The sequence below is a fragment of the Falco peregrinus genome, chromosome 2 (genome assembly GCF_023634155.1).
Source record: "Falco peregrinus isolate bFalPer1 chromosome 2, bFalPer1.pri, whole genome shotgun sequence".
Lineage (NCBI taxonomy): Eukaryota > Metazoa > Chordata > Aves > Falconiformes > Falconidae > Falco > Falco peregrinus.
In genome coordinates, this window is record NC_073722.1 from 37,765,753 (window position 1) to 37,785,692 (window position 19,940).

Consider the following 19,940-nt stretch of genomic DNA (forward strand, 5'->3'; position numbering starts at 1 on the left):
GCCGTGGGCAGGGAGGGCCGGGCTGTCCGGAGAAAGGCGCGGGGCGGCAGCGGGACCCCCCCGCGGCCCTCGGAGCGGCCCCGCAGCGGCGGGGCAGCCCACAAGGTCCCGTCCCGGGGGGCCGGGGCCGGCCCTGGAGCGGAGCCCAGCCGGGGCGGGGGCCCCGGTGGGGCCGGCCCCATCGCGGGCGGTGGGGCCGCGAGCGGTGGGCCCGTCCTCGCCGGGCCGGCTGCGGGGGCGAGCCGGGGCCGCTCGGCGCAGGGCGGCACGGGCCGGCCCCGGACACTTGGGCACGGCGCGGGGCGGGCCGGGACGGAGAGGGGCGGCACGGCACGGCACGGCTCGGCACGGCTCGGCTCGGCTGGGCTCCGCCGGCACTCGGCTGGACTCTCTCGCTCGGTGCTACTGGAGCTGCGCAGCCCGCAGGGACCAGAGGTACCGCCCGGGGCAGCCGAGCGGGGACCGGCCCGGCGCCGGCGGGAAGCGCGGCTCGGACCGGCGCGGCACCGGCGGCGCTGGGTTCGCCGAGCCGTGCCCGGCACCCGCGGAGCCAGCCCGCCGGTGTCGGGGCGCGGGCGGCCGCGGGCGGGCGGCGGGGCTGGGGGCGGGGGTGCGGCGGCGGGGCTGCCGCCGTCCCGGCCGCGTGGGGCGGGAGGGCTGCGCCGTGCGGGGCCGCGCGGAGCGGCGCCGGTGCGAGGGGCTGGGTGCCCGATGCGCGAAGGCTGTGGGGGACCCCAGCGACGAGGCTGCGTGGGGCCGCGCCGTGCCAACGCTGCCTGGGCCTGCGGGGGTGCCCGTTTCAGCGCCCAGTCCCCCGGCTGTCAGAGCATCGCCGTGCCGTGTCCGTGGGGTGCTGGAGGCACGGGCACGGCGGAGGGGGCCGTGCGACGCCGACAGCCGCGCCGCCGGTCACCGTGGCAGAGCCAGCCGGCCCGTGGGGTGCCGCGGCGGGGCTGTGCTGTGTGCCCCAGCGTGCGGGCTGCGGGGGGCTTGTTTGCTGAGCTGTGGTTTACAAAGGCCGGCGGAGAGTCAGCATTTCCACGAAGATGGAATTTGCGGTAGCCCTTGGAAGAGAGGATGGATGAAGAGATGTGAGGTGTGAGGGCTGGGGGGGGCACTCTCTCTTTGCTGGTGGCCCTGCATCTTCCCCGCTGCTCTCCAGAGAAGGTCACCTATGTCTCAGTAGCTCCGAGCAAGCTGCCTCGCTGCTCTGGGGTGCCTGAGTCCCCCAGACCTTTTGCTTGCCCCTCAGCCTGTCTGGGCTGTCCAGACCGTGTGGCTGATGGCTGCAGCGCCTGCACATTCCTCCAGGGTCGTTCCCTTCTGCCCGCAGCTGGTTCCTCCCGGGGCTGCCCCTCCGGAGCCCAGGGGAGCCCAGGGTGGAGCAGGCAAGCTCCTGGCAGAGCTGAGGGCCCTGCCGTGTCCTGGGGAGACGGGTTGGTGGTAGGAACTGCAAAGAGCTGTACTATGACCTGCCCTGGTTTAGGGTGACAGCAGGGCAGGGGAACATCAGGTAGCCCAGTGGGGTCGGCAGGGGAAGGGTGGTGCAGCCCAGCATGCACTCAGTGGTCTGCCCCAACTGATGCCCCGGAGAGCCCTTGGAGCCAGGGTGTGCTGTCTGCAGCAGTGTCCCTGTCACTGTCCAGGAGGGGGGCATGTGGTGGGATGGTGTGGATGGGCACCCTGCTGTCTGGGCAGTGAGAGGCAGTGAGCTCCCAGCCAGCGAGAGGTGGGTGACGATGAGAGGTGTCACCAAGCCTGCCAGAGTGGCCAGGCTCCTGTGGTGGCCGCCGGGCTGCTCCCTGGTGCAGTTCAGGTGTGGAGCCCTGCTGCCTTCTGGACCTTGGCTGTGCTCACTCTGAGCTCCAATCCCATGGGGTCCCTGCAGGCAGGGAGCTGGCTCGTCCCGGCATGAGTGGGCTGGGGGTGTTGGGGCTCCCCCAGCTCATGCACACACACTACTGGCACCCCAGGGCTGCTGGGAAGCAGGAAGAGCGAGGCAGGCTCATCCAGGCATCCGGAATTGCGAAAGGACCAGTGCTGGGCTGTGTGTGCTGGGACCCTGGGGAGAAGGGGAGGGATGGAGCCCAGCGCCTGAAGCCATGGGACCCACCAGACCTTCTCCTGCCCCGAGTGCTAGGGATGCGACCCCACGCTCTCAGGGATGTCCCAGCGTGGGCCTCGCCGGAGTGTGACCGTGTCACCCCTTAACCTTCCCAAGGAAGGATAAACAGAGGGAGCTTCTTCCTTCTTGTGCTGGCGGGTTTCCCAGGTCTTCAGTCACTTGTGCTGCTCTTATCTGAGTCCTTCCAGTTGTCAGTGCCTGGGTTACTCCATGTCCCCATGTGTGTGTCTGAGGCAGCTGCTGAGAGAGCATGTTCCTGGGGGGCCCGCCATGGCCTGGCCCTTCCCTGCTGCTACAGCCTGGGATCTTGATCCATGTCACAAGGACACCGGCGCTTGGCTGCTGTCACATATGCCAATCAAACATGCCAGCTTGCGGGGGCCCCCGCTTCTTCAGGAGCTGCCCCTTCCCGAGGTCTGTTTGCCATTCACCAGGGTTTCGCTGGGGCAGGCTGATGTCCCTCTTGGTGCCTGGTGGGTGCTGAATGGCACATGAGCTTTGAACAGTCCTTGGGAGCCAGGAGCCCCCCCTGGACTCCAGGCACCCCTCGTCAGCACCATTCAGCCCTGTTGGCACAGCCGAGCCCCTCCAGGAGGGCCAGCCTCTGTGCAAGGTGCTGTTAGGGGAGTGGAGCAATGGTGAGGGGCAGCCCCTGGCCAGGAGGGCTGCAGGCCCTGCCAGGGTGGCTGTGTCCTAGGGGAGCGTAGGAGCCCCTGTCGTCTGCTGGGACAGGCAGAGCCACTGGGGCTGGAAGTGGGAGTAGGCTAAGCAGTGCTGTGGCTCCTGCAGCTGCAGGGGCTCCTCTGCACTGAAGGGTCCCTGTGCCCGTGCCAGCCTCAGCAGCATGGGATTGAGGTCAGAGTGGTGCGGGGAGCCCCAGGGGTTTCAGCCCTGTGGGGCTCTTGGATGCCCCAGCACGAGCTGTGCCATGGGCTGGGAGGTGGCTCAGGGCCCTGCGTGCTCTTGGCCGGGACATTCCTGAGGTTTCCTGGGCAGTAGCAAGGACCTACGCTGCTCTCCGGCTCCCACGCCCAGCATTTGCTCAGGGCCAGCCTGTCCTCCTGAGCACTTTCCATTTGCAGCGTAAGTGCTGCTGTGCGTCTGAACCCACTTGCATGCCAGGGCAGGCACGTTCAGCACAGCGCGGCACGGCACAGGCCAGCGGCTCTGGCAGGAGCCCCAGTCCAAAAGGAGACTGTCCCTCGCTGAGCAGGCAGTTGGCAGCAGAATAGCTGAGGTGCTGGGGCAGGACTGTGCCCAGCTCCTGTCTAAGACATACGGCGGCAGCAGCCAGGGGACATGCCTGGAAACCCCATCCCTGTCCCAGGTGATTCCTGGCCCCTGCCCATCCCACAGGGGATGCTGGCTGGCCATGCCCAGGCTGTCTGCACATTTCCAGGGGATGTGTGTGGTTCCTGCAGATTCCTGTTCCTCTGAAAGCACCAGCACTCACATCCTCCTGCTGTGCTGCCTGCCGGTGGCACCAGCTGCCCTGGGTGCCAGTGGGCAGGAGCTGTTGCCCTTGTGGTACCAGTACTCTCAGCAGGACGAACCCACGGAGGCTGGGCAAAGGGGCACACCTTCCCCTGGCCAGAGGTGGGAAGGAGATGGGAAATCACCTTTGGGTCTCTTGTTCTCCGTGGTCAGCCCTCTGGGGTGGAGGGCCCCCCTTGGCTTGTCTGTCCCAGCCAAAGAGCCCCAGCCCTGGCACAGATCCTGTGCTTCCTGCCGTGCCAGCCGGCAGGGCTGCTGTCCCATAAGGCTGAACCCGGGAGATGCTGCGCATGGGTGAGCTGCATCTGCTGACCTGCAAAGCTGTGCCACAGCTCCCTGCACTGGCCGTGCCAGGGCTGGGGTGGGATGCCCGTCCAGGAGCAGCAGGCAGGACACAGAGCAAAGCCTGCCAGCAGAGTGGGGAAGTCGGGCAGCGTCACATGGCTGGGGCAGAGCAAACGCACTGCTTACCTTTCAGAAAATGGAAAAAGTGATCTGGACAACGAGAGCGCTGTTAGCCTGACCTCCCTGGCACACGGGCTCAGAGCACGTTCAGAGAGGGAGATAGCAGAGAAACAGGGAAACGGCTTGTGCCGTGCCACAGGGCGTCCTCACTGCCAGCCTGACAGCTGTCGCAGCTTGGCTGTGGGAAGTGCTGTGGGCCTGTGCAGACCTCAGCAGGGCATTTTACTGGGAGTTTCCAAGATGAGTGGCAGGAGCTGAGGACAGGCTGAGCTGCAAGGGCAGAGGGGGAGCAGTGGGAATGTCTGGTCCTACATGCTTTGTTCCTGAATGCACAGGTTTAAATTTTCCTTGTACACAGGGATACAGGCTACATGATGCCATTTTACCAGGCTGTCCAGGTCTGTCCCCATCACAGTCCTGCACACTCCTGCCCCGTTCTGCCTTTGCAGACTGTACCAGGAAAGGACTTTTTTCCTCCTCCAGACATGGTTTTGCTTTGAAAAGCATGTGATCCTCACCAGCAAGCCCACTGAATGGTGACTTCCCCAGTTGTAACCACATTTTAGTTCCAGCAGGTGACCAGTTTTAATCCACTTAGTAGAAGGTGCACTGATTTTGTTGAGTGCTAATTATTCATTAAAAGGTGGTGCAAGATGAATTGAATGCCTTCCAGTCTCAGCCTGTTATATCAACACAGTTACTCCAATTAACCAAACCTGTGATCTCATAAAAGGTCATACCAGCCTTCTGACATGGGCTATTTCTGCAGAACCGTGGAGATTGGCATTAATTGTGCTGCCGTCCTTTAACGTGGCATTGACCCCGTTGCAAAACAGACTGGAGCCTGCCTGCAGTCCACATTATCTTGCTCATTCAGTGCAAGTGCTGGTGAAGCTTTAGCCCTTATGCGCCTGCAGCTTTCCCAGTCTCCCCAGGTGTGTCACGATTAGCGCTGAGAGGGCTCAAATCTCTGTGTCATGTGCGAAGTGGTGTAGCCCTGAGGATTTATAATGCTGCATTTGGGCAGGGGGGTGACTAATGGTGGAATAAGGGATTTATTACTGCTGTGAGATGGTAAACTCATCCTTTGCTGCTTTCCAGACAGAGCAGAGATGCAGATGGAGTGTTCCTACCCTGCCTGCCCCTGGCAAGCCCAGAGACCCCCTTTCCTGAGCCACTGGCAGGGCTGGGGTGGCTCTTTGCGCCTGCCCTCCTCTTTTCTCCTGCCAGGCTGATTAAAAAGTTCAGCAAAGCATTTCCCTGCTGCCTGCCCACAAATATGCTTCCTGCTGGGCTTTGTTTTGTTCTCGCAGAGCCAAAGCAGGCAGCTGAGGTGCGGGGAGCCCAAAGCCAGCTCCCACCAACCCCAGGAAGAGAGAACCAGGACATCTTCCTGCCGGCTGCTGTGGCTCCACCAGTGCTGTGGTGTCCCCCGTGCCCCCAGCTGTGGTGGAGGGGAGCACCAGCCCCAGCGCTGGTGTGATTGCCCTGAGTGGGTTGGTGTGCTTCCCACTGTGACGTCTGGACTGGTGTTGTTGATCCGTGTCACCTCTCACCTTCTCTCCCTGAGCACCCCTGCAGGCACCGGGTCATCATCCCAAGGGACTCACTGCTCTTAGTGACACCTCCAATGTGACACATGCCCGAAGCGGCAGGCACGCAGCAGGGCTTGGCCCCTTCAGAGGTCTCTGCTGGTCCAATGGGCATGGAAAAGGGGCTGGCTTGGGGCACCATCCTGGTTCGCCCTTGCCTTGGGTCCAGGAGGCATTCCCAGAAGCTGAAGGGAGGACCTGGCCTCCAGCATAAGGAAAAGTGAGCAGTGCAGGGGTGGAGCTGATTCCTGCTAGCTGAGCCCCAGATGCTGGCGGGGTGGTGGGTCAGCCATGCCAGCCCTCAGCCCGGTGCTGGCAGCCAGGCTGGCAGCAAGGCTCTGGAGAGGCTGTGCTGACCGAGTGGGGACTCCCTGGCCCCTTCACTGTGAGGACCCCTTCCCAAAGCCACTGCAGGGAAGTTGCTGTCGCCCCGCAGGTGCAGAGGGGCCAGGAGCAAAGGGGCAACATGTGGACAGGCCTTAGTCCAGGGAAAGGGACTCTTACAACGTAGCACCTCAAGAGCAGCCACAGTGCCTGAGGGTGCCCCAATACACCCTCACAATCCTACCAAACTGGCACGTAGGCAGCAAGCAGCAAGCTGCGAGAGAGTGGGGACGCATGGGAAGCATGCTGGCACTGTGGGGAGGGTCTGTGGGAAGGGTCCCTGTGGCACAGCCCCAGGCTGGGAGCATGTGCAGGGTTTACATTTGTTTTCCTTCCTCTGTAAACCTTTAGCTAAATGTTGGAGTCCTAGATGGCTCCTACTTATGGGTAAGCCGGACCTTACTCTTTCTACCGTTATGTGTGGCGTGCAGGATCTGCTCTTGGGGTGGGGGAGGCAGGGCGCAGAGATGTATTTCTGGTGGGCCTGTCCTGGGGGGGGTTTCCCAGGTTTGGGGGTATGCTTCCCCACCTGTGGAAGGGCCTGGCTGGAAGGGTGGTGTGAGGCTGCGGCAGCGGGAGGCAGGCAGATTGCTGTGCTGTGGTGCTGGGGAAGCACCACAGCTTTGCCATCAAAAGCATGGCGAACCCAGCCTGGAGCAGGGCTGATGCTGCCCATGCAGAAATGCTGTTCCTGGGCTGCCGCGGCACACACAGGGTTAAAGTGGTCCCTGACAGGATAAACGGGAATACTGCACTGGGAGGGGAAGGCGGTTCACAGAGAAGTGTTTTCACTATTGTTTGCCGAGGGGACTGGTGCAGGAATACCTTATGTCCCTCAGGTATTCAGGGAGCCACAGATGTTATTGGAGGGCTGGAGAAACGCTGCACAGAGAGGAACACGAAAGGCTGGGCTGCGTGGCTCCTGGCAGGGGGCAGGAGTGGGGGCTGGCAGCTGCTGGTGACCGGCAGCTGTTGCAATGCTCCTGGTGGATCAAGCTCCTGGCCGGTCCGTCCGGGCTTTCCCTGGGCCCTGGTCCTGCTCCCGCTACCTCTGCTCTGTCAGCCGATCCCCCTCCTTTCCAGCTGACCCTCCAGGGGGTGACGCCACTGCCCTTTGGCGCAGGAGATGTGACCTGGTGGCACGGTGGGATTTCATGGGGTTTCAGCAGTGGCTGCCCGCGGAGGGGTGCAAGGCCGGGGGAGCTGGGCAGAGCCCTGGCCTGCGGCAGCCTGGGGGTGCCAGGCTGGTGCAGGGGGCTGCGTGCAGGGGGCCCTGGGTGGGCAGTGAGAGTGGGCTGGCTCCGGCCAGGGCTGAGATGCGCAGGCGTGCTGGTACGGAGTGGAGCTGCGTGTGAGCAGGGGGTTCAGCTGGCATGTGGCTGGATTGGGGGGGGCTGGTGCTACAGCACGGCTCGTGCATCCTGCGTCCCCTGACCCTTTCTGCCCTTGCAGAGCCGTGCTGCCATGGGAAGCTGCGGCACGTGGGCATGGCGGGAGCTGCTGGTGCTGCTGAGCAGCGTGTGGCTGTGGGTGGGCAGCGCCCAGCCCACCCTGCCAGGCCCCACGCACACCCCCAGACCCCAGCTGAAGTTTCGCCTGGCTGGCTACCCACGCAAGCACAACGAGGGCCGCGTTGAGGTCTTCTACAATGATGAGTGGGGCACCATCTGCGATGACGACTTCACGCTGGCTAACGCACATGTGCTGTGCCGGCACCTCGGCTTTGTGGCTGCCACCGGCTGGGCCCACAGTGCCAAGTATGGCAAAGGCATCGGTAAGACAGGGGTGGTGGGGCACAGTCCCCCATACTGCACGGGTTGGGAGCATCCTGGCTGTGGCTGCATGTCAGGGGCAGGGCGCGTGCTGCAGCAGGTTTGCATGCACTGCTGGGTGGGGGCAGGGTGGGAGCAGGCAGATCTTAAGTTTGCTGAGTGCCTGGCGGTGTGCGTGGCCGTAGAGTGCAGAGGTGTCACAGGCTGTGCTGCAGGTGAGATGCTGTACAGACCCCAGGGTTCATGTTACGTGGGGGCTTTATACCTGGCAGGGCAGCCCCTTGGGGAGGTGGAAAGCCCCCATCTGCAGATTCCCCACTCAGGGCTTTACTAGTGGCATTTTGCTGGTTTCAGTTTTGTGCCGAGGGAGGGCAGCCCCCAGCCCAGCATCCACACTCCTGCTGCACACCTGCGTGGTTCTTGGTCTTGCTCAGTGGGCACCTTCCCTGCTCCCAGGGGGTGCTGCATGTGCTTGGTCCCCCCCTCACCCCGGCCCTGGTGTCTGACAGGGCGGATCTGGCTGGACAATGTGAATTGTGCTGGAGGTGAGAAGAGCATAGGGGACTGCAAACACCGGGGCTGGGGGAACAGCGACTGCAGCCATGAGGAAGATGCAGGTGTCATCTGCAAGGATGAGCGCATCCCAGGCTTCAAGGACTCCAACGTCATTGAGGTGAGGAAGCTGCTGGCCAGGGTGGGCAGTTGGTGCTGCCCAGAATCACACAGAGCTGCCTGCCGGGAACCCTGCTGTGGGGCAGCCTTGCTGTGGGGCAGCCCTGCCGTGGGGCAGCCCAGCCTGGCCTCAGTCCACCCTGAATAGTCGGGAGGCAGCTGTCCCACCGGGCACGGGCAGGGTCCTGTGTGCAGGACCAGGGGAGCCTGTCAGTGCCTTCCCTCAGCCCTAGCACACGGACTGTCCCCACAGAGAGAGGGGCGTGCTGCCCCGCTGCCCTGGCTCCCGGGACCCGTGGTGCCCCTGAGTCGGGTGGGCACCTACTTCCCCGGGGTGCCCCCAGCGCAACCCGGCTCTGGGGCTGCAGCCGGCACATCCCTGCCATGCCTGGGAGCATGGTGCTGCCTTGGCATCCCCCAAGCATCCCAAGCTGCCGCTTCTCCCAGCAGCTCCTCCGAGCCAAGGGGTCTGTCTCTCACCTCTGTAGCCTGTTTTCTTCTTTCTCGTGACTGCTGGGGATGCTCGGGCCCCGACCTGCCCCTCCACCCTGCACCTCTCCAGCACGCCTGGCCCCTCCCTCTCGCCTTCTCTCTTCCAGGCTCTCTGTTTCTCAAACCATCTCTTGTGGCTGCCCTTGGTCCTCCGGGCTGGGGCCCCTGTCCCACCCCCAGACACAGTGCCTGTGGAGGACGAGGCTCTGCTTGGGATGTGGCTGGGGTGTGGGAACATGGCACAGCTCTGGGCATGGGACAACAGGGCTCCAGCAAGGCGAGGGGGGCTGGGGCAGTGTCCTGCCAGCTGTGCCTGTGTCTTGGCAGGCCCTGCTGCCATCCTGCTCTGGGTGGGTGCCTGGGCATGGGGGGGTCTGAGCACCCTCCCTCCAGGTGCAGGATCCCAAGGCGATGGGATGGCAGTGCTGGCTCTCCTGGCTGCTGCACCCGGAGGACAGGGGGATGTGGGGCGCTAGCTGCACAGGATGGGATGAGGTTCTTGGCTGCCCAGGGCTGTCAGATGTGGCCTGCAGGGATGTAGGACCTGGCAATCCCTGTTCCTCACCTGGGACTGGGGACCCCCTCTCCTGCAGGTGCCTGTGTCCTCAGGGCACCCCCAGGAAGGGGCTGGCAGGGAGCCAGAGCAGAGGGGTACAGTGCGAGCCAGGGTTGACCTGTGTGCACCCTACAGACTGAGCAGAGCCACGTGGAGGAGGTCCGGCTGCGGCCGGTGGTGTCTGGGGCCCGGAGGCAGCTGCCGGTGATGGAGGGCATTGTGGAGGTGCGCTACAAGGATGGCTGGGCACAGATCTGCGATGAGGGCTGGGACAGCCAGAACAGCCGTGTCGTCTGTGGCATGATGGGCTTCCCTGCTGAGAAGAAGGTCAACAGGAACTTCTACAAGTGAGTGAGTCCGGCAGGAAGTTGGGGTTTTGGAGCAGAGGTGGGGGCACGGGGCTGGGGACAGTGCCAGGGACATGGTGCAGTGCTGGAGGGCAGAGAGGGGTCACGCCATTGGGTGCTGTGGTTCCCCAGTGTAAGTCCCATCTCTGCTGCTCACCAGTCCCAGCCCCAGCTGGCTATATGGGTGCTCACTGACCAAGCCGGGGGGCCGTGGCATAGCTGAGGGGCCACGGCTGCCCACCTGCCCTATGCACTGCTGCAGAGGCTGCTCCCAGAGGGCAGCTCTTGCTCCCTGGCAGTGGTGCACGTCCACAGTTCCCCCGGCGCAGGGCACACGGGTCCTTGTCCGAGGGGAGGTTTGCAGCCCAGCCAGGCAGGGATGCTCCAGCAGCACCACGGCCTGAGTGAGCGGCACAGGGCTGTGGGCACAGACACACTGCCTGCAGCGTGGTGCCCAGCGTGGTGCCCAGCACTGCATGCACCCCTGACCGGGCAGCTGGCGGTGTTGCTCCCACAGGCGGTTGAAGCATGCAGCCAGGATGAAGGGCTGGAGCCTGAGGCCAGGCAGCAGGTAAGGGGCTGGGGCGCCCCATCTGCTGAGCCCTTGGCAGAGATGGGCTGTCTGGCCCTGCCAGTCTCTGCCGTTAGAATAGATCCTGGCACAAATGGATCTGGACGGAGCAGACTGATGGCCTGGGCTGTGCTGGGCAAGCAGGACAAACCACCCTGGTGGGACCTGCCTGTGTGCACCGGGGTCCCCCATCCCCGGCAAGAGACAGTTTTTCTCCCAGGCTGGCTGTGCCCCAGGCAGAGCAGCCCCCATCCCACACACCAGGCAGGAATCCTGGCATGGGGGCCATGGTCTGCAGCGCAGACCCACTGTGGTCAGGATCCCCTGGGAGCGGTGGAGGGGGCTGCGGCATCCTGTGCTGCAGCCCCATGGGGACCAGGAGGCCTTGGAGAAGAGCCATCTCTCCTGGCAGATGGGGAGGGAGGGCTGTGGAAATGGGCTGCTTTCTGCAGAAAGCAGCAATGGGGAAGCTGGAAAGGCTGCTCACCCCTCCATTCCCCACGGGGCAGGCTGGCAGGGTGGGCTGGTGTGGGCATGAGAGCACTTGCTCAGCGGTCCTAGCAAGGCTGGTCACCAGGGTGATGGGCAAGCAGTGCGAGCAGCAGTGCTGGTCACCAGGGTGACGGGCATGGTGCGGCAGGTCTTTCCCTGAGTGCTGCATCTGCTTGGGATCTCTTGCACCTTCTCCCACCCTGCTTTTGCTGCCTTTCTGCCAGTCCCAAGGGATAGCCTGGCTGCCCTTTCCCTCTGTCCCTGAACCTTGCTGCCCAGTTTGGCTGTAGGTGCAGTGAGCCAGAGCCCATCTTCTCTGGGCTAGGGCATAGCACCTCTCGCCTGAGCCCACTGCCACACGGAGACATTTCTCTGTCCCCAGCATACAACCTTACCCTGGTCCCACCACCTTCCCTGGTGCCGAAGGTGCCCTACACTTTGGACCAGTTGCGAGCTCTTCAGTGTGACACTTACCAGCTTTGTGTCCCCAACGATGTCCTCACCAGCTCCTGCAGCTGTGCCTGCCCTGGTGGTGGAAAGGCAGACGGGGCCAGCCCCTGGGGTCTCCTCAGACCCCCACCCACAGGTCCCACTCACCACAATGTGCTGTTATTTGTCTGGTTTGGTGCTAACTGCCCCTTTTCCAATGAGCGGGTATTTCCCGGGCAGCACTGGGTGAAATGCTTTGTGAAGTCCATGAACTGCAGTCTGCTCCCTTCCCTCGGCTTGGAGCAGGAGCTGTCTCCTGAAAGCCACACGTTCGTTTGCCAGGACTTATCAATTTGTGGCTGCGTGACTGCAGTCGCATGTGGAGTCACAGGCTGATCCAGGCTGGAAGGGGAATCCTGGTCCAACCCCCGTGTGCAGCAGGGCCAGCTGTGGGTCAGCCCAGGACTTCATCCAGTTGGCTTTTGAAAACCTTCAGGGATGGAGACCCCACAGCCTCATGGCCTCTGCTCCAATGCTGAACAGCCTTCATGGGGAAAAAGTTTTCCTGGCACCGAGTTTAAACCCCACATTGCCAATCACGCCTGTTTTCTCTCGTGCTCTTCCTTCCCGTGGCTGAAAGAGCCGGGCCCTGGCTCCCTGACAGCCCCTTGGCAGGGGCAGGTCGGCTGCTGCCAGAGCCCCCCTGCCCCCGAAGCCATCTCAGCCCCAGGCTGGATGTGCACCCTCTCCTCCCGCCCCGACCACCTGGGTGGCTCTGCCCGGGGCTCGCAGCACTTAAGTGATGTCTGACTGTACTGGGGACCCAAAGCCAGGTGCTGGATCGAGCTGTGGTTTGAGGAGTGTGAATGGGTGCTGGTGGCCTCCAGCTGACTTGTGTGAATCCTGGTTCCCGGCAGCCCTGTGCTGTGTCCTGGGGCTCACTGGGCCGTGCGGGCTGACACAAACATGCCACCAGGCAGCAGGGTCAGTCAGTTGCCAGACTCAGTTTTGCATTGTCCCTGGTGGGTGTCAGTCCCCTGCCCTGTTTTGGGGTGCTCTGCTCTTCACTCCTTGTGGTCCCTGGGGATTTGGCCCTGCCCGGCATCTTCCTGCCTGAGTGAAGCAAAGCATTTGAGTGTGTTGGGACTATACCTACGTCATGTGTGCACCAGGCCCTGGGCAGCTGCCTCTTCTCCACACTACTCAATGTGCATCTCGCAGGCAGCGCATCCTTGCAAGCCTGCAGGGAGTCTCACGGTGCCCCATGGCACTGGGGAGAGCCCCTGCTGCCTGCGCCGCTTGCTGGGTGCTGTCCTTGCTGGGCATCCTGCTCCCCTTGGAGCATCACACAGTGATGTTGTCTGGTGTCTGGGCAAGGACATGGGCACACCTCACTTGTACCCAACAGATCAAATAGCTGCCACTGGTGTTTGATCTTCTGCTGTGTGACAAGGCAGCACGGGATGTTGCTGCATCCGGCACAGTTTCCTGGGGTGGATGTGGGCATGTGGGCAGGAAACTGCATCATTGCTGTGAAGGCAGTTGTGTCACATTGCTGGCAGCAGATGATGCTGTTGCATCCATGCGTGCCATGAAGAGGACGTGCATGAGTCTCCCGCGGGGCCAACATGCCCAGTTCAGCTTTCAGTGAAGCCAGGGCAGGCTGTCCTCCCCGTGTCACTGCAGCTGGTGGAGGTGACAGTCCCGGGCTCCTTGATGGTTGTTTTCTGTTTTCCAGGCTGGCCTCCAAATCTCAGCCTAAACAAAAGCACAGGGAGGATGTAGGGTCCAAGAAGAGGTAAATGGCTCCAGTGGGGAGCCTGAGTGCCAAGAGCCCTGCTCAGTCCTGCCGGAGCCGTGCGTGTCCCCGTGCTGCTGGGGACAAGGGGCTGGCAACTGGCAAGGGGAGGGTGCCCTGCAGGCATGGTGCGCCTCTCTCTGGGGTCTGTGCAAGGGGCACCGACAGTGAGTGCCGCCACAGGCAGGGTGGCTGTTGACACCTTTGCTGCCAGCTGACCGTGCTGGTTGTGTCTCAAGGCTCCTCTCTCCTTGCAGGCTCTTCACGGAGCGGCAGCAGCTCAACTACCGCCTGCACTCTGTGTCCTGTGTGGGGACGGAGGTGCACCTCTCCATGTGCACCTTCGAGTTCTACAGGGGCAATACCTCGGCCGCCTGCAGGGCTGGCATGCCCGTGGTCGTCAGCTGTGTGCCTGGGCCCCTCTTTGCCACTGGCAATGCCCACAAGAAGAAGCAGCGCCAACAGCAGCAGGGCCAGGTGAGCCCCATGGGGAGGGGGCCGAGTCCTGCAGTGGCCCACAGCTGGCCACTGTCCTGCTGCAGGGCCCTGTCCCCTGGGCTGCACCTGCGGGCGGGCATGTGGGTCTCTGGGTGACCGACTTGTGGAGCAGGATTAGGGACAGTGCCCTGTCCTTGCACATCCCTGGACTCATGGCCAGCAACCTCTGTGCTGCACTGTGTTGTGCCATGCCATGCTGTGCTGCACTGTGCCGTTCAGCACTGTGCCACACCATGCTGTCCTGTACCATGCCCTGACCCTGCTCCCCTGCAGCCACGGATCCGGCTGAAGGGCGGCGCCAAGGTCGGCGAAGGCCGTGTCGAGGTGCTCAAGAGCAGTGAGTGGGGCACGATCTGTGACGACCGCTGGAACCTGCTGTCAGCCAGCGTAGTGTGCCGTGAGCTGGGCTTCGGCAGCGCCAAGGAGGCCCTCACTGGGGCACGCATGGGCCAAGGTGAGGGCGCTGGCGCTGGGGGGCCAGGTGTCACCTTCCTGGGTCTGCAGACAAGGCACTGGTCCAGGCACAAGGCTCTTCTGGGCTGAGGGGAGCCACAGCTGGGCTTGTCCCATGGGCACCTGGCTACCAGTGGCGTGTGGTGCAAGGCTTGCCCTGAGCATCCCCCAGGGACTGTGGCTACGCCTCCGTGCTGCCCTGGGCAGTAGCTGCGGGGGCCAGGAGCGTGTGGGGCTCCCCTGATGCATGCTGAGCGGCAAGGGCAGCCATGGGGCAGGATGGCCATGACTGTCCCTGTACCACTGGGACCTGATCCCTGCTGGCCCCCTGGCAGGGATGGGGCCCATCCACATGAATGAGGTGCAGTGTCTCGGCACTGAGAAGTCCCTCTGGAGCTGCCCCTTCAAGAACATCACGCAGGAGGACTGCAAGCACACGGAGGATGCGGCCATCCGCTGCAACATCCCCTACATGGGCTACGAGAACCTGGTGTGCACTGTGAGGGGCTGCCAGCATCTGCGGAGCCACGGTGCCTGGTAGCTCCCGGCATCGGGGTCCCCAGAGCGGGGTGCTGGGGGAGGGCCCAGGGGACCCGCTGTAGGATGACCCATCATCTCTCCTCCTCTGCACCCCATCCCACACTCCACACACATTTTGCCCTGGTCTGAAGCAAGGGCTGCCCTGGGGGGCTTGGGGATTTTGGAAGTGGGAGTCCCAAGCTTCACCATGTGAGGAGAGGGTGGAAGCAAGGCCACGGGGGGGCTCTGGGTGCCCTGCTGGGTGGGGTGGGGCAGCTGCTCCCTGCTGTTCTCCCTGCTGCCAGCTCCCCAGCAGGAGCACCAGAAAAAAAATCGCTGTGGACCAACCAAGAGAGATTTTTTTTTTTTTGCTGATGATGAAATGAGCAAATGGAGCCGTGTGTTCCTGATTGCCCTGGCCTGTCATTTCATCCACTTTTGGCTTTTTAATAATTTTTAACTCTTATACTTGTTCATTTCTGAAATGAGAATGCCATTTCAAAATGAACCATTTTCCCTGCTTTGGTGAGAGAATTCCCAAACTCACAAGCATTTTCTTGGCCCCAAACATGCCATTTTTGGGGAGTTCCCTGCTGACTGAAGCTGTGCCTGGCTCTGCTCAGCTGCTGGCTGCCGCCCCAAAGCCCCCAGCCCCCGGCCAGTCAGGGCCCCGCAACACAGCCCTGGCTGCACCAGGGAGGGGGCAGGTGCTGCAGGGAAAGGGGCTGAGGAGAACTGTCCTGTGGGATGTGGCCCCAGCAGCCAGAGCATCGGTTGTGATGACGATGCTGCTGCCACTGCTTTTCTCTGCAGATTCGGCTGAGCGGGGGCCGGAGCCGCTTTGAGGGGCGGGTCGAGGTGGCGGTGAGGGCTGGCGATGGGGACCAGCCCCGCTGGGGTCTGGTCTGCGGCGAAGGCTGGGGTACGCTGGAGGCGATGGTGGCCTGTCGCCAGCTGGGTCTGGGATTCGCTAACCATGGCTTACAAGTAGGTGCCAGTGCCAGCTTGGCCAGGGCAGCAAGCTGCCACCACCACTGCTCTGCAGGGATGGGGACGGGGACAGGGATGGGACGGGGATGGGGTGGGGGGTGGCATGGAGTGGGGTGCCTGCTCATGGCCCCAGGGCTTCCCCGCAGATCCGCCTAGCTGGTGGGAGGACGGCGTTTGAGGGCCGCGTGGAGGTGAAGCGAGGCAGTAAGTGGGGCACAGTGTGCAGCGATGGCTGGACCACCAAGGAGGCGATGGTGGCCTGTCGTCAGCTCGGCCTGGGCTACTCCCTGCACGCAGTGACGGTAGGTGCTGGTGGGGAAGCCCCTGGTGATGCCACAGCAAGCACAGGTACCACCACTTCCCGGATGGCCATGGGGATGTATGGGGGAAAGGGGATGCAGCCACGGTGTGCCGCAGGGTGGGACCCTGAGGGCAGCCCGGGTACGTGGGCAGGGCTGTGCTGGGGCAGGGTGCTGGCTGCGGCCTGGGCGCATGGGAGCCGGGGCAGCTGTGGCCGCCAGCCCTGCCACCCAGCCTGTCTCGCCCCCTCCCCAGGAGACATGGTACTGGGATGCCAGCAACGTGACGGAGATGGTGCTGAGCGGGGTGAAGTGCGCCGGCCATGAGATGTCCCTGAGCCACTGCCAGCACCATGGCACCAGCCTGAACTGCAGGAACACGGGCACACGCTTTGCCGCAGGTGTCATCTGCTCTGAGAGTGAGCAGTGATGGGGTCTGCGGGCGATGGGGTCTGCGGGTGGTGGGGTCTGCAGGCAATGGTGCTGTGGGGCCAGGGGTTGCAGATAAAGCGGCTGTGAACAATGGGGTGCAGGCAGTGGGGTTTGCAGATGGCGGGGCTGCAGGGTCAGCCTGTGCCCAGCCAGTGGGGAGGGCACGTACTCCCACGGCTGGCTCAGCCCTGCCTGCGCTGGCTGCTCACCCTGTCCCTGCTGAGCAGCAGGATGGCCGCCTGTCCCTGAGCAGCCATATGCTCCCCAGCTGCCTCCGACCTGCTGCTGCATGCCCCGCTGGTGCAGGAGACAGCGTACATCGAGGACCGGCCGCTGCACATGCTGTACTGCGCCGCCGAGGAGAACTGCCTCTCCAGCTCGGCCCGCCTGGCCAACTGGCCCTATGGGCACCGTCGCCTGCTCCGCTTCTCCTCCCAGATCCACAACAATGGCCGCGCAGACTTCCGCCCCAAGGCTGGCCGGCACTCCTGGGTCTGGCACGAGTGCCACCGGTGGGTGTGCAGCACAGGCAGGGACGGGGGGCATGCAGCAGGGGATCAGCCCGGGCCAGGGGTTGGGGGAGGAGAGGGCGAGGGTGATGCCAGGTGAGGCACAGGCTGGGTCAGGCACCTTCTGCTGCCCAGCATCCAGTTTTGCCTAGTTGGGCTCAGGGCTGTCCCTGAATGAGCAGTGTTGGGGCTGGGGGCCTGGGGGGCGGGGGGGCAGGGACGGGGCTGTAGGCTGTGCCCTACAGCTGAGTGTCCCCCCAGCTCGCCTGGGCCAGCCACATCCCCTGCTGGGGCAGGACCTCGAAGCACTGCAGCCTCGGGGTGGGGGCTGAGGGGACCCTCCCTGACAGCAAGGGGCCAGGCAGGTGGCGGAGGGGGGTGGACACGCTGCAGGGCAGGTGAGACTGCTCCGCGGGTCTCCTCCCCTGCACACAGCGTCCCCCCAGCTCCCCAGCGTGGGGGCACTGGCGCAGCCGGGTGGTGTGGGCTCCCTCCTGCAGGCACTACCACAGCATGGACATCTTCACCCACTACGACATCCTGACCCCCAACGGCACCAAGGTGGCGGAGGGACACAAGGCCAGCTTCTGCCTTGAGGACACGGAGTGCGAGGAAGGTGGGTGCCCTGAGGCCCTGCGGCACTGTCCCTGACCGTGTCCCTGCTGCGGGGCCACCCAGCCCCAGCTGCTGTGAGCATGGGGGCTGCAGCGGGGACAAGCCACGCTCTCATCCTGCCCACAGACGTGGCCAAGCGGTACGAGTGTGCCAACTTCGGGGAGCAGGGCATCACCGTGGGCTGCTGGGACCTGTACAGGCATGACATCGACTGCCAGTGGATCGACATCACTGATGTCAAGCCAGGCAACTACATCCTGCAGGTGCTGCAGCCCAGCTGCCCCTGGCCCCTCTTGCAACCCTCTGCCCCTGCACCTCCGACTCTCTGTACTGGGAGAGCAGCCACCCGGCCCTCTCTCCCCTGCCCTCTGAGCAGGCTGGAGCACGCCAGAGCTGGCGGGGTGTGTGCTGGTGTGGGACAGCATCTGTCCTCCTGCCCAGAGACACGCGGGAGCTGCTCAGGCATGCCTTGGCCCCAGTTTTCCTGCGCTGAGCAACAGTGGTCATGGGCACGTGGTGCACAGTGACCGGGCCAGCCCCCCACAGCGGCAGCTGCCAGCTCCTCGGAGCCCTCCAGCACATCCCACTGCAGCTGGGTAGATGTGTCCTGCTGGGGCTGGGGGGGCCTTGTCACAGGCAGCAGCTCCTCAGTGACCAGGTGTGGGGCAGGGGGCTGTGACCCTCACTATCGGTGCCCCACAGGTCGTGATCAACCCCAACTTCGAGGTGGCAGAGAGTGACTTCACCAACAATGCCATGAAATGCAACTGCAAGTACGACGGGCACCGCATCTGGGTGCACAGCTGCCACATCGGTAACAGCCCCGGGACATGGCACTGGGGGCAAGGGCATGCTGGGGCAGTGGGTGGCCAGGCAGGGGTGGCGCAGGAGTAGGGCAAGGGGGCTGCAGGAAGCGGTGGGGCTGGGGACAGGGTGTCTGGGCTGGCGCAGGCTGACAGGGCTTTGGGCCCTGGCGGCAGCTGTGGTGGGAGCCAGGGTGGCAGCAGGGCAGGTGACCTGCAGCACCAGAGCTGACAGCTCTTGCCCTCTGCCCACCCAGGCGATGCGCTCAGCGAGGAGGCCAACAAGCGGTTTGAGCAGTACCCGGGTCAGCTCAACAACCAGATTTCATAGGGCCCTGGCCCCCGGGAGATGGGCATCTCCCTCCCTCACCCTGCACGGGTGGGAGGAAGCTGCTGGGGGGCCGGCGGGGAGGCCTCATGCCCGGTACCACTGCCACCGAGTCCTGCCGGGGACTGCTTAGGACTCACTGTCACCAGCTGCCCTTCCCCACCTCGGGGAGCTGGTGCTGGAGCACTGCGCACCGGCACCTCCCAGCCTGGGGCCACCGCCCCGACCACTGGCCAGAAGACTCCGTGCCCATGTCCCCTGGGCTGTGGCACATGGATTATGGTCCCAGAGGTCCTGTACCCTCCACCATGCCCTGCTCTGCACCCAGCCTCTGCCATCCCAGCTGCACCCCACCTCCTGCTCCCCCATTCAGCCCTGGTTCCTCTCACCCTACAGCCCTCCCTAGGGCTCTGCTCTCAGCCAGCCCCAGGACTTACTGCCCCCACACAGGGACCTGCACCCCCACACGGCCCCAGCCGAGGCCCAGCGAGCCCCTGGTCCCCTGGGAGCTCCTGGTCCCCTGGGGATGGTGTGGCTGCCACTGCCCTGCCAGCACTGCCTCCAGCTGCCCGGCAGTGGCTCCCACACCCATCTCTTAGTTGTAATTTTATTTTCTCTATAAAGTTGTCAGTTCTATTTCCCCAGTGGCTGCTGGCTCTTCTCTGGGGTGGGACGAGGAGTTTGGCAGGACCAGGAGGCACAATGCAGCTCATTCTGCAGGGCTGGCCAGCATGCTCCAGCTGAAAGTCTGGGAGCTACTCCCCGACATTCCCTGCACCCACCTCCAATACCCACATGGAGCAAGGAAGCTCCCTCCTGCCCACGCAGCCCTGGCTGGGCAAGGACCACCCCACACCAGTAGCCCAGCAGCTGCCTGCACCACCCTGACCCAGTGCTGGGCTGGAGAAAGATGGTACTGGTCCTTCTGGGAGAAGCCCGTGTGGGCAAGAGGAAGGGGCCAGCAGGAGCCCAAGCGTAGCTGCTCTGGCCTGAAGCAGCCTCACAGCACCACACCAGAGGGAACAGACAGGGCCACCCTGGCACAGCAGGGACGTGGTGAAGTGCTGGTTCTCCCACACCAGATGCAACACAATGTTACCGAGCAGAAATCCCACCACAGGGCTGTGACCCACAAGGACTGTAGACTCGCTGCAGAGATGTGCTGCCTTGACTGGCATGGAGGGAGCAGAGGTGCTTGGGGCAGAGACCAAGGACATGACAAAAGTGCAAAGGGAGGGACACCTCAGCTCCTGCAGCTCTCACACCTCAGCCATTGGCAGCACAGCTTCAGCCACCTCCGCGTTG

The 19,940-nt window shown here is 63.7% G+C and overlaps 1 protein-coding gene across 4 annotated transcripts; it reads left to right on the top strand.

The window, feature by feature from the left end:
• LOXL3 (lysyl oxidase like 3) lies at window positions 1–19,275 on the top strand. Of its 4 annotated transcripts, XM_055797443.1 has the most exons (15): window positions 1–435; window positions 7,513–7,834; window positions 8,342–8,505; window positions 9,688–9,899; window positions 13,447–13,666; window positions 13,961–14,141; window positions 14,476–14,630; window positions 15,473–15,646; window positions 15,796–15,951; window positions 16,205–16,367; window positions 16,649–16,892; window positions 17,390–17,505; window positions 17,631–17,767; window positions 18,207–18,318; window positions 18,565–19,275. In XM_055797443.1, exons 2-15 carry the CDS (start codon window positions 7,525–7,527, stop codon window positions 18,636–18,638), a joined length of 2,418 nt encoding a protein of 805 aa, XP_055653418.1. In that variant the 5' UTR covers window positions 1–435; window positions 7,513–7,524; the 3' UTR covers window positions 18,639–19,275. The 4 variants fall into 4 exon arrangements, with proteins under 4 accessions (XP_055653418.1, XP_055653420.1, XP_055653421.1 ...); XM_055797445.1 differs by lacking the exon at window positions 15,796–15,951 and having other exon boundaries at window positions 280–435; XM_055797446.1 differs by lacking the exon at window positions 15,473–15,646 and having other exon boundaries at window positions 280–435.
• The last annotated feature ends 665 nt before the right edge of the window (window positions 19,276–19,940 follow it).

What these genes read in the sequence shown, in the direction of transcription:
- LOXL3 (XM_055797443.1), top strand. Translation starts at nt 7,525, where the DNA reads ATGGGAAGCTGCGGCACGTGGGCATGGCGGGAGCTGCTGGTGCTGCTG. An exon ending in CAGGCAACTACATCCTGCAG is followed by an intron (nt 17,768 to 18,206) that starts GTGCTGCAGCCC and finishes GGTGCCCCACAG; the next exon opens with GTCGTGATCAACCCCAACTT. An exon ending in GGTGCACAGCTGCCACATCG is followed by an intron (nt 18,319 to 18,564) that starts GTAACAGCCCCG and finishes CTGCCCACCCAG; the next exon opens with GCGATGCGCTCAGCGAGGAG.